The 11,712-nt window shown below is 36.1% G+C and overlaps 1 protein-coding gene across 2 annotated transcripts; it reads left to right on the top strand.

Moving 5' to 3' along the window:
• The first annotated feature begins 71 nt into the window (after positions 1 to 71).
• LOC107848299 (2-methoxy-6-polyprenyl-1,4-benzoquinol methylase, mitochondrial) lies at positions 72 to 8,791 on the top strand. Of its 2 annotated transcripts, XM_016693034.2 has the most exons (9): positions 86 to 429; positions 2,820 to 2,946; positions 3,051 to 3,112; positions 4,505 to 4,663; positions 4,821 to 4,965; positions 6,659 to 6,730; positions 7,474 to 7,582; positions 7,814 to 7,840; positions 8,318 to 8,791. In XM_016693034.2, exons 1-9 carry the CDS (start codon positions 327 to 329, stop codon positions 8,417 to 8,419), a joined length of 906 nt encoding a protein of 301 aa, XP_016548520.1. In that variant the 5' UTR covers positions 86 to 326; the 3' UTR covers positions 8,420 to 8,791. The 2 variants fall into 2 exon arrangements, with proteins under 2 accessions (XP_016548521.1, XP_016548520.1); XM_016693035.2 differs by lacking the exon at positions 7,814 to 7,840 and having other exon boundaries at positions 72 to 429.
• The last annotated feature ends 2,921 nt before the right edge of the window (positions 8,792 to 11,712 follow it).

The raw sequence follows: 11,712 nt of genomic DNA, 5'->3' as shown, positions 1-11,712 counted from the left end.
TATAACAACAATATAACTATTGTAATTCCATAAAAAAATATTCCACACAAATACTATCCACTCAATTAACGGCATCACGAGGGTCACATATTTGGAATTTTTTGCCAAAAAATAAAATAAAATAAAAAATGGAAACAGTGGACCCAAGTTTAAATTATTTTTTCGGCAAATAAAAGCGGACCCAAACCCGCTAGCCCTTATACCCGAACCCAACCGACTCATCTCAATTTCTTCCTTCTTCCTGCTTCTTTTCTACCTTGATTGACTCTTCAATATTTTTTATTGAAAAAAAAAAGGATTTCTTTTTACATAATTTTGGATTAGTAATGGCGACGTTGGTACGATCAGTTGCTCGTAATTTGAGGAGAAACAAATTATCCTCAATGTATTGTCCCGCCTCCATATTGCACTCCCATGCTACCAGTTTTGGTTAGTTTTATCTCTCTATCTTGTGCAAAAAGAATTCAATTTTTTTGTTAGTTCAATATACATATATTATTGTTGAATTTTCTGTATGCTTATTTGCATTTTGTATTATTTTTGTATGTGGGTGCATTATGAGTATTGCATATTAGTTTTTTTTAAAAAATGAACCTCCGCAAGATTTCTTATGCTTGAGTCTTACAATGGAAGGAACACAATTTAGGTTTGGTGGGTTTTATTGACAAGGTGATTTTCTAGCCATAATGGCTTTTGGAACATGATTTAATCCCTTTTGCTAGTGCTTGCCAAAAGAAGAGAATTTTTTCTTTGAAGTAGTAATTTCGATGTTAATTTTCTTTGATAACCGTGGTGTTCGATCCAGCTTGCGCATACCTCGACTACTAATGCTACGGGATACCTATCACCACCTATTATCAAGAAGTATCATGTAACTTTTCCACCAAGGACAGGACCGATAGGAATGAATCACGTAGTGTTTTTGCCTTCACTAGATTTGAACCGGAGACCTCGTGGTTCTCAACCACTTCATTAACCACCAGGCAACACCAAGTGCCACACCTTTGGGTGATTTTAATTTTTTTTTATAGACCTCCTCGTAGGAGCTTTGCTCCCTTGGTGACTCGAACCCACAACCTCATAAGGTTATTTGGATGTATTGTTTCTAAAAAGCTCTCTTTTCTTTGGTTCTTATTTTTCAACCTTTTGGGCTTGGGACGTTTGTTTTTCCGCTTGCGGCTGTGAGTTAGCCGATTTCTCGAAGCTGATGACTAATTTATTTGTTAAATTACTTACCATTTCACTTATAGGAAACACATGCATATGGGTGGTATATTTTTTTTACATATGATTCTTGCATTAAGAAGTTGGATAGAAAAAATTGTTTTCTTTTTTAACAATCTTATTGAATAGATGTAACAACAACAACAACATACCCAGTATACTCCCACATAGTGGGGTCTGAGGAGGGTAGAGTGTACGCAGACCATACCACTACCTCATATGAAGTAGAGAGGTTGTTTTCGATAGACCCCCGGCTTAGGACCGATAGCAATATAACAAACACAAAACATAAATGCATATAAACTAGTACAATCTGCAAAATAAACTAACGCCACTAGCCATAAGATAATACTAAAAACTATCTATCCGAAACTATAGACAACACTCAACACCACAAACAAGAAACTTCAAACACAAATAAAGCATGCTCCCCTATTGTTATCGACACACTCTGACTCCCTAACCCTCTACCCTAATCCGCGTTCTCCACACCTTCCTATCAAGGGTCATGTCTTCCATAAGTTGTAACTGCTCCATATCATGCCTAATTACCTCCTCCCAATATTTCTTCGGCCTACCTCTACACTGCCTAAAACCATCCATAGCCAGTGTCTCACACCTCCGCACTGGAGCATCAGAGCCTCTCCTCCTCGCATGCCCGAACCAACGTAACCTTACTTCTCGCATCTTGTCCTCCACCGAGGCCACTCTCACCTTCTCCCGAATAATCTCATTCCTTACTCTTATTTTTCCTGATATGGCCACACATCCATCGCAACATCCTCATCTCCGCCACTTTCAACTTTTGGATGTGGGAGTTCTTAACTGGCCAACACTCCGCTCTATACAACATAGCCGGATGGACTGTCACTCTGTAGAACTTCCCTTTAAGCTTCGGGGCACCTTCTTATCACATAAAACTCCCGAAGCGAGCCTCCATTTCAACCACCCATGCCCCAATACGATGCGTGGCATCCTTGTCAATCTCACCATTCCCCTAAATCATAGACCCCAGATACTTGAAACTCTCCCTCTTCTGAATGACCTGAGAGTCCAGCTTCACAATCACGTCTGTCTCCTGCGACACCTCACTAAACTTGCACTCCGAGTACTCCGTCTTGGTCCTGCTTAACCGTAATCCCTTAGACTCAAGGGTCTGTCTCCAAATCTCCAACTTATCATTAACTCCTCCTCGAGTCTCGTCAATTAGTACCACATCATCCTCAAATAACATACACAAAGGCACCTCCCCTGGAATAGATGTAAGCATTTAACAATTCAAAACATAACACAGAAATACAACGCAAAGTTAAAATAAATAGGAATGGAAGAAGGTGAGCCTCTTTACTGCTATCCCTCAAGGAAATGATGCAAAATAAAGGGACTGATGACTGAATGGAAGGTGGATAGTCCACCTCCCTATGTCCTTGCTAATGATGATGAAGGGGGTATTGGGTTATGGGTTTTGTTTCATACACAAACTTTTTAATCTTTCCATTGGCTGATTGAAACAAACCCCACGACGACATTACTTTGTTTGAGATTCATATTTGTACTGTATGGTATAGTTAGGGATTTCATGGTTTGCGTTCCAGGTTTTAAGGACGTAGCAGAAGAAGAAAAGAGCAAGATGGTTGGGAATGTCTTTACCAGTGTTGCTTCAAACTATGATCTTATGAATGATCTAATGAGTGGTGGACTTCATCGTTTGTGGAAGGACAGGTAGATCCCACCCGAAAGACGCTAAAAAGTATCAAACTTGAAATGAAACGATTTCCTGATTATATATTTGTTTCCTTCATTCCTTGTCTCAATTTTCTTGTCAGATTGGTTTCAAAGTTGAGTCCATTTCCAGGAATGAAGCATCTTGATGTGGCTGGAGGAACAGGTGATACTTTTGGCTTTGAAAATTGATCTCTGCTATGTGATTGTGTAAAGCTTGGATTAGAAAGAAGGTATTGGAATATGAGTAGGAATAGGAATATTATATAGAATCCTACTTGGAAAAGGATTGTAATGTTAGTGTTCTATTTGGAAAAGGAGTCCAATGTTGTGTCTATAAATAGGATCTCAATGTAATAATTTAGAGACAACAATTCAATTAATATTTTTCTCCTATATTTCTCACAGAAGGAAAGCACCATTGATTGGAAATGTTGCTCGGACTCTTCAAACATGCCACGGGGTGCGTGTTGGATCCTCCAAAAGAAGGGCATTGTGGAGGATCCAAGATGGGTGCGGCAACACTTTTGAGGAGTCTGAGCAACACAGTTGATTAGTGAGATACGAACTGAAAATGCTTTTAGCAGATACGACGAAGGATCTAGAAGTGAAAAGAAAATTTCTATTTTTATGTCCTATTTAATGTCCAGTGGAGGAGCGTAATGCAATAAAAATCTCCACCTATCTATGCCTCTTCAACTTATAACTCTAACTAGAATTTCTTGTCTTTATAGATAAATAGCAGAATTATAAAAGTTGAAACCGGGACCTATTTGCCCCTTTTTCCAGTTAGCTCAACCTGAATTAACTACACCTGAATTAACTACACGGTATAATGTTCCTGGAGGTCTTTCTTTTATGTACTTTTATTTCTCTCTTATCCTTTTTAATCTATGTGGTCGCCAATATTCTCTGTGGTGGGGGTTGGGGGTGGGGTTGGCTGGGTGCCTGGGGTGTTGGGGGAGGGAGAGATAAGTCCTCATAAGCAATCAAAGCCAAAACGTCTGTGTATTTGGAACTTTGTTATAATGATGGACTTGTGATTGGTGAGTCATTTGGAAGGAGAAGAGCAATGGAGTTTTTGCGAACAAGGAAAACACTATGCTTAACATCAAGAACAATTGTATATTTTGCTAAGGCCTTGGTACAACATGTCCACTGGATGTATATAATAGTTTGACCATTGTTGACTTTATTAGCTCTGTACATAACTTGTTATATTCACATGATTTTGGTTGTAACTCTTCCCAGCTTGTTACACTTTACCCATTAAAATAATAACTGAACTTGTGATTGGCTGAACTACATTGATTTACATTCGAGCTGTGAGCTACGTGAAATACACACTGGTATGCCCTTAAGGATTGGATTTAGCTTGGATACTTATGTGATTTAGCATTTTATTGGTTTCTGTATGATCTTATCCTTCTTTGTCTAGGACGCAGAGTGTAAATTTTCTTGCCGGTTTTACTTTGAGTATGTTCTCTTCGTGGTAGTGATTATTTCTTTTTTCCATTTGCTTCTATCAACTTGAGTGAAAAACTTCCTCATTTTACAGGGGATGTTGCTTTCAGGATCCTTGAAAATATAAAAAATGTCAAACGCAGAGCAATGCAAGATGTTCTTGATGATGACCTAATTGAAGAAACTAGAATTTATGTATGTGACATCAATCCAAACATGTTGCGTGTTGGTAAGAAGAGGGCCGAAGAGAGAGGTATAAAGCCTTTTTTTGAGGCTCTATCTGGTTTGTGCTTTTATTTAGTGGATAGTTGGATTTCAATTTGGGGTTTCTCGTAGAGAAAATCAAAGTGAATAAATAGTGCATCTCTGTTGTTAGACATCTTTTTTATCTCTTTTTTGATAATATGCAGGTTTTGGAAGGGATAAGTCTCTCGTTTGGGTGGAGGGAGATGCAGAAGCCTTGAGTTTTGAAGACAACTCAATGGATGGTTACACAATTGCTTTTGGTATCAGGAATGTTACACACATAGAGAAAGCTCTCTCAGAAGCATATAGGTAATTTCCGTAACATATTTATTTCACTCTAATTCAAACACCCTCAACGTCCTCAATGAATAGAAGCACAACCATTTTCCTAAGAATAATGAGCCTAAATATATTTTTTGTCTCTAATTAATGATTATAAATAATCGTGCTTGTGTTCATCATGTATTAAATTCATCGATGTACTTCTTCGCTTCTCTTAACTGTATTTCTCTTTGGAGCAATATGACAAATATACTTGATACTCACGATGTTGAGAACTTAGTTGGCCTTATTAGCTCTTTATGCAACTTGTAAGATCTTCTTTTGAGGTACTCTGTTGTACATGGCAGCATATTCTTGATGATGGTGCTTATATAAAATTTTGCCTTTATCAGAAAAAAACTTTTACCATTTTGGTAGGCTTATGTAGCTTCACCTTCGGGCTTATAGCCTTATGTTGTTTGTGCAACCAAAGTTTCGTCTGCTTTCTTTCTTTCCAATGACCTCTTGGGTGGCAACCTGCCTCTTTCCTTCGAAACATTCTTATGGTACCGTGTCTCTTCTGACAATCGCTACAACTGCATTGTGCCTCCTTGACCCGCTTTGGCAGCATTAGCTTCTTTGCGGCAACCATGTCGAGATTTCATGCCTTTTTTAGGCAATTGCTCCAGTGTCACAGTGCCTCTTTCCGGTTATTGTTTCCGCTTTGCCGTTCTTTCTGATGGCGAGGCACCTCTTTCAGGCAACTTTCCAGTGGCAGTGTATTTTTTTCTTGTGATTATTTAGCTGCATCATTCTTTTTGGTGACAGCTCTATTGGCAGGATCCTGTCATTCAACGTTCTGGCTATGACTTTTAGAGATTCCGGTGGCCGGAGCTTTTCGGGCGACTTACCATCAAGATTTTGTAGTAATGTTTGCTTTCAATATTCTCGAAATAAGCAAATTCTACTTGTTATTTTTACCTTTGAGTTTGAGGGAGTGTGGTAGAATGTTAGACAATTAAATTCTTAAGTTGGATACTGTTGTTTCTCACACTGGACAAATATCATAAGAATATTGTGGCTAGCACATCTTAAATCTGTATATTGTTCCATATTGGATAAATAACATTGGTACATAGGTGTATTGCGCCTACGGGCTAACACATCTTAAGTTCTTAAGTCATTCCACATTGGTCAAATAACAAAGGTGTGTTTTGTCTAACACTTGAAAATAGGTAGGTGTGCCTTGAAAAGAACTGGGGCAAACCAAAGTTTGAAAGGGTCGGATCTGGTAAACAATTTGCTAGATTTTGTCTCCCCCAGCTTTAGCAGCTCATGGTGGTATATAAAGACAGAGATAGCTTGTTTCCTCTAGCTTAGCAGTTAATATAGGGGCCTTACAAAAGTCAAGATATAATAGAAATCCCCCCCCCCCCCCCCCCCCCCCCCCCCAAACACATGCACACTAATCCATAATTATACTAAATAGTAATCGTTTTTTGATTTGCTCTTTTGATGGTTTGATTAACTATCTGATGCAAAAGCAAATATCAAGGAACTTCTTTTTTCATTTTTATCGATCTCCTTGAGTATGTATAGGATTTTAAATTTAACTCATGTGAGTGCTTGGCGATAGTTTATATGGTTGATTACCATGATCAAGATGCCTTTTTCCCCCTTGTCTCAAGCACTCATCTAGTGGTTAACATGTTAACCTTGATGGTTTTGGTTTGTTTGTCAGGGTGCTTAAAAGGGGAGGAAGGTTTCTTTGCCTTGAATTAAGCCACGTTGATATCCCGATTTATAAGGACTTGTAAGTTTTTCTTGCCATTGAATGGATGGCCTATATGCCTTCAGTTGTTTATTACTAATTATTATCACCATGCAATTGTTTAGCAGATTGATAAGAGTTCCATGAGTATTGTTCGACTTATATATTCAACTTTCTCCTACTTTTGCCTTCTTTGTTTGGATGAGTTGCAACTGCACTCCAAAGATTATCACTTTTCATGGTGTTTCCCAATACAGCTTAGTGGGATTCCTTTGTTTGCCAAGTTGTTCACCAAATATATATCAAGTACAGGGGAAAAGGAAAAGAAAATGAAGCATTCCCTCAGGCCTAATTTGAAATTCAAATAGCTATTTACTCTGAATCACCTTTAATTGATGCTGCTTTGTATACGCAACTTTTGCAGCCTGGAACGCCCTGGTGGAACTTAGACAATCAATAGAGTTTTCTTGCTCAAGTGAAACTGAAGTCTGCATGTATGTTGTATTTTATTTTGAATTTGAAAAACCAAATCCTTGCTCATAAGATCAATACTTAGATAATGTGATTAGTAACAGTTGTGCTCTCTGTCAATCAATTAAAAATCAGGTTGTGCATGAACTTTGTTTGTACTTTGCAAGCCTTACTTCCATAATATATGCTGGTTTTCCTTGGGATTGGTTAGTCAAAATTTGAGATTTATGAGTTCATTACTTATGATAGAGCTTGTACGAGTTTTCCCCTGCAGGTCTCAAATTTGCATGTTCCTTTTCCCCCTTTTTCTTCAGGTATGATTTCTATTCATTCTCAGTCATCCCAGCAGTTGGTGAGCTAGTGACAGGTGATCGAGAGTCTTATCAATACTTGGTTGAGAGCGTCCGCCGTTTCCCCCCACAGGTATTAAGCGTGGAACTTTCTTTCATTCATTGCAGCATCAGATAATTTGTTTACAGTAATCTCACGCTGGTGAATCCCAGCTAATGCCCACTATCTGGGGATTGCTTAATTTCACCGATTTGAGAACACGTCTGCATATTTTGCTTTTTGTGTACTTTGTCTTCCCGGTATGAGATTGTGTTCTTGTGATCATGGATGGATGCCTTATCTAAGCTAAAGTTCAATTCTTAGGTGGAGCTTGGATATGAAATGACAAAGGTCAGCACTCACCTGCAATAAAAAGAAAATCTCATATGTTTGATTCCTACCATTGCCTTGAGGTTCTGGCATTGAATATTTTCACAGATTCTTTTATATGATATCAAAGCCAACCTTTGGAAAGCCTGCTTTACATTTGCATTCAAAATCATAAGTGAACTCCAAAAGTTGGGTTTCCCGTGCAGAGGATGTATGTTATAAGATGTCGATGTAAGATGTACAGAGTAGAGTATCTGAAGGTTTTAAATCCCTCCACTTGGTGCTTTAAAGTTTGAGTTGGTTTTGTCGTTCTGCTACTTGTACTATGCCTCGTGTAACTTTGCATCTCCTTGATGCTTTTTTAATGAAACATATTAATTCATCCCCCCCAAAAAAAAAGTTCGAGTCAATCTTTTAGGAAAATTTCCAGAGATTCACCTATAATTTGTGCAACTGCTTCAGCTTTTTTCACTATGCTTTTCTTTTAATTTTATGCAGAAGCAATTTGCCAAAATGATTGCAGAAGCTGGATTTCAAAAGGTAGAATACGAGAACCTTGTTGGTGGAGTTGTCGCAATCCATTCAGGGGTGAAGTTTTAGAGTCGTCTTCCAAGTTAACATGGGGCTAACTGGTTTTTCATGAAGATAGATCTCGCAAAGAAATAGTTCAAGGTTCACAACTGATAGGCCTAAGCCACATTGATGCAAATTGAGAAGATAGTGTTCAATTGCGTTCTAACATGTTCTGGGGAATGACTATGCTTTCAATGTCCTAGGAGCAACTGCAGCATGACCTTTCTCATGAACTGTTAATATTATATTTCTTGCAAGTTGTGACTGTAGATCTGAAGCTCAGTGATGAATAAGTTGGATGTCAATAATACTTGGTGTTATAGCTTTTGATTACTTAAATATCACCACAGTTTGTAGTTTAGTTTACAATAAAATTATGTTATTCGGTTGGGAACTAGACATAATTTTCTCTGTTACTGTTGTTCTTATGTCTAACAAATATCTTCGTAGTTGCTCATTTCTTCCTCTCTTTTCGTCTCGTGTGAAAGAAGTAATGAAAAGGAAATTTGGGATCAAAGCACGTTCATTGTTGCATGTATAGCTTCTAGAGTAGAAATCAGATCTACAGCAGCTTCTCAACAAAACCTGCGCTCTGCTTCTCAACAACAAAAAAATAAAGGCAAAATGGTTCAGTGGATTCTTATACTATGTTCGTTTTGTAATGTGGATACTTCTACTTATATGTTTGTCATCTAAACTCTTGAACCTACTAAAAACCAACAACCCACTAAAAAAACAACATTTTAAACTTTTTCGCTCACTCCACGTCAGTTGTCATGCCATCTTCCACGTCATTTTTATATATAAAAAATATTAAATATTAAAATAAATTAAAAAAAAAAAAGAAAAAGAAAACAATCGCCCTTCCCTCTTCCTCTTGTTCCCTCTCTTCTCCTTTTTCTTTCTTTTACCTCGTTTCCTATTCTCCCCCTCTCTCTCTTTCTTCTTGTTCTTTTTCTACTCTCTCTTCTCCTTCTTCTTTTCTTTATAAACCTTCATTTTAACAGCCTCCATTTACAACCTTTAACAATCTCCATTTTTACACTTACTTACAAATTAGGCATAAAATTCATTCCAAATAACTTAAATATTTTTCTATTTGGCTTAAATTTTCAATCACAAGTTAATAAATACAAATTCAATGAACTTCAATCAAGAGTTTGAATTAATTTCAGAGAAAATACATAACCCTCACTGATTTTGTCCGAATTTTTCAAAGACATCTAAACTATACTTTCGACCTATTACCCCACGAATCTTACTAAATCGTTGCAAATATACCATTTTTCGTTGAATTTCAGTCACAAGATAAAGAGTGTAATCATACACCAATTACAGTTTGCCACGTGTTAAATATTTATTTATTTTATTTTTGTTTATATTTTTCTTATTTTATTAACTCTAATTTTTTTTAATTTTCTTTTCTTCTCCTCCATTGTTATCTTCCTCATCTTTCCACAATACACTATGCACACACAGAATACTCATCACAAATCTTTCTTACTTTTTAGCACACAAATATATATATATATATATAAGAAATGCTTCTTGAGTGCACCGTTATAGATAATTATTGTTTCTTGTCCATATTACTCGTTACTATTCAAAATAATATTTTTTAGTCTTAGTCAAATAATAAGTACTACACACACAAAAATCGAAATTCAGCGAAAGTTTAAGGAGAAAAAATAAAAAAGAAGAAGAAATCGGGAGGAAAATCGAGTGACACCATTAATGGAGATTAATGGAGAAGAAGGAAGAAGAAGAGGAAACAAATGAAAAAGATGGAAAATGAAGAAAAAAAACTAAAATACAAAATAAAAAAAGTGGGTCTTTTTTATGACAGGTGACATATTTTAATTTGTTGGTTCAATATTTTTTTCCATTCACGCGCTTCAGGTATATGTCTACATGCAAAGTCAAATTTTTAATCAAAATGGTGCATTTATAATGGTTTAGGTAAGATTCGTAAGGTAATAGGTCAAAAGTATAGTTTATGTGTCTTTTTGAAAAAATCGAATAAGATCAGGGGTCTATGTATTACTCTTAATTTCACAAATTTCCATGATTCATTTGTTGTTTTTCAAGCTTTATCAAGCTTGTTAATGAGGTTCATTGTTGTTACTATCAAGTGGGAAAGGGCTGGGGGAGGGGTAGGGATGGCTGGACGGGGGAAGGGGGTTAGGGGAGGGGGGCTGGATGAGGGTAAGGGGTGGAGTGGGGGGTGGCTGGATAGGGGAAGGGGCTGGGGGTGGCTGGACGGGGTTCGGGGGTTGGGGAGGGGTCTTTTTTATTTTTTAAAAAATTTATTATTTTTTAACTTTTAAAAATATATTTAAATTTTAAAAGCTGTAGTTGGGGGATTTTATTTATTTATTTTTAATTATTTTAATATAAAATTGACCCCATTCGCATCCTAGGTGCGTGCCTGCATGCACTTTGTCCTAATCAGTCATTTTAATGTCATATGGGTCCGGTCAACGGTCAAACGATTTAAAATGTTGTTTTTTAACGGGTTCAAGGATCCAAATGACAATTATATAAGTAAAAATATTCACATTACAAAACGAATATAGTATAAAGGTCCACTAAATTATTTTGCCAAAAATAAAAGCTAAGACGAACAAATATAGTTTTGCAGAGAAATTTTATTTTTGCAAGTTGTTGAAAACTTCATAGCAAACTTTTGTAAAGACAAAAAAGGTTAATTTTCAAAGAATGCAAAACTACACCTAAGTGATGCCATTTTTAACTTGCATTAATCTCTCTCTCTCTCTTTTTAAATCTCTGTTAGATATTATATCTAAACTTTAGTTCCTGCAAGCAATTTCAAATTGGTTCGAAGTGCCTTTTTGAATTGCCTTTTCGCTTTTCATAGCTTTTAACTTTTTAAGCAAAAAAATCATAAATTGAAATTTTTAACTTATGACATTTAGTTTATTTTTAATATTTTAATTTAAAAATTAAGTGCTCATAAATACTTTTTAAATTTATCCAAATACTTCAAGTGCTTAAAAATTATTTTTCACGTAAAAAATACTTAAAATAAGTAAATCCAAATGGGCTCTAAGTTGTGAATGTATTTTATAATTTTCAAATTTCACTTGTATGACTAGATTAGGTATATTTTATCATTTATTATTATTATTAAATGATATTTATATTGAGTCTTGAAATTAGTTTTAAAAAAATAACTAATGGTAAAGATAAAATAGGAAAAAAGAAGTTTTTTTTTTTTAATATGTAAAAAGAAAATGATAAGTAAAAGTAGGAATATAATTAGGAAATTAGTGATGAGTAAAAGGGATCGGAGGAAGTAA

The sequence above is a fragment of the Capsicum annuum genome, chromosome 1, assembly GCF_002878395.1.
Source record: "Capsicum annuum cultivar UCD-10X-F1 chromosome 1, UCD10Xv1.1, whole genome shotgun sequence".
Classification (NCBI taxonomy): Eukaryota; Viridiplantae; Streptophyta; class Magnoliopsida; order Solanales; family Solanaceae; genus Capsicum; species Capsicum annuum.
Note: the sequence above shows the minus strand (reverse complement) of the source record. Positions and strands in the feature narration are given on the sequence as shown.

Bases quoted from the DNA above. Each gene is read 5' to 3' on its own strand.
- LOC107848299 (XM_016693034.2), top strand. From the start codon at position 327: ATGGCGACGTTGGTACGATCAGTTGCTCGTAATTTGAGGAGAAACAAA. The intron at 6,731-7,473 runs GTAAGTTTTTCT...CTTTTTCTTCAG, and splicing joins ATCCCGATTTATAAGGACTT to GTATGATTTCTATTCATTCT. The intron at 7,583-7,813 runs GTATTAAGCGTG...TTCAATTCTTAG, and splicing joins TCCGCCGTTTCCCCCCACAG to GTGGAGCTTGGATATGAAAT.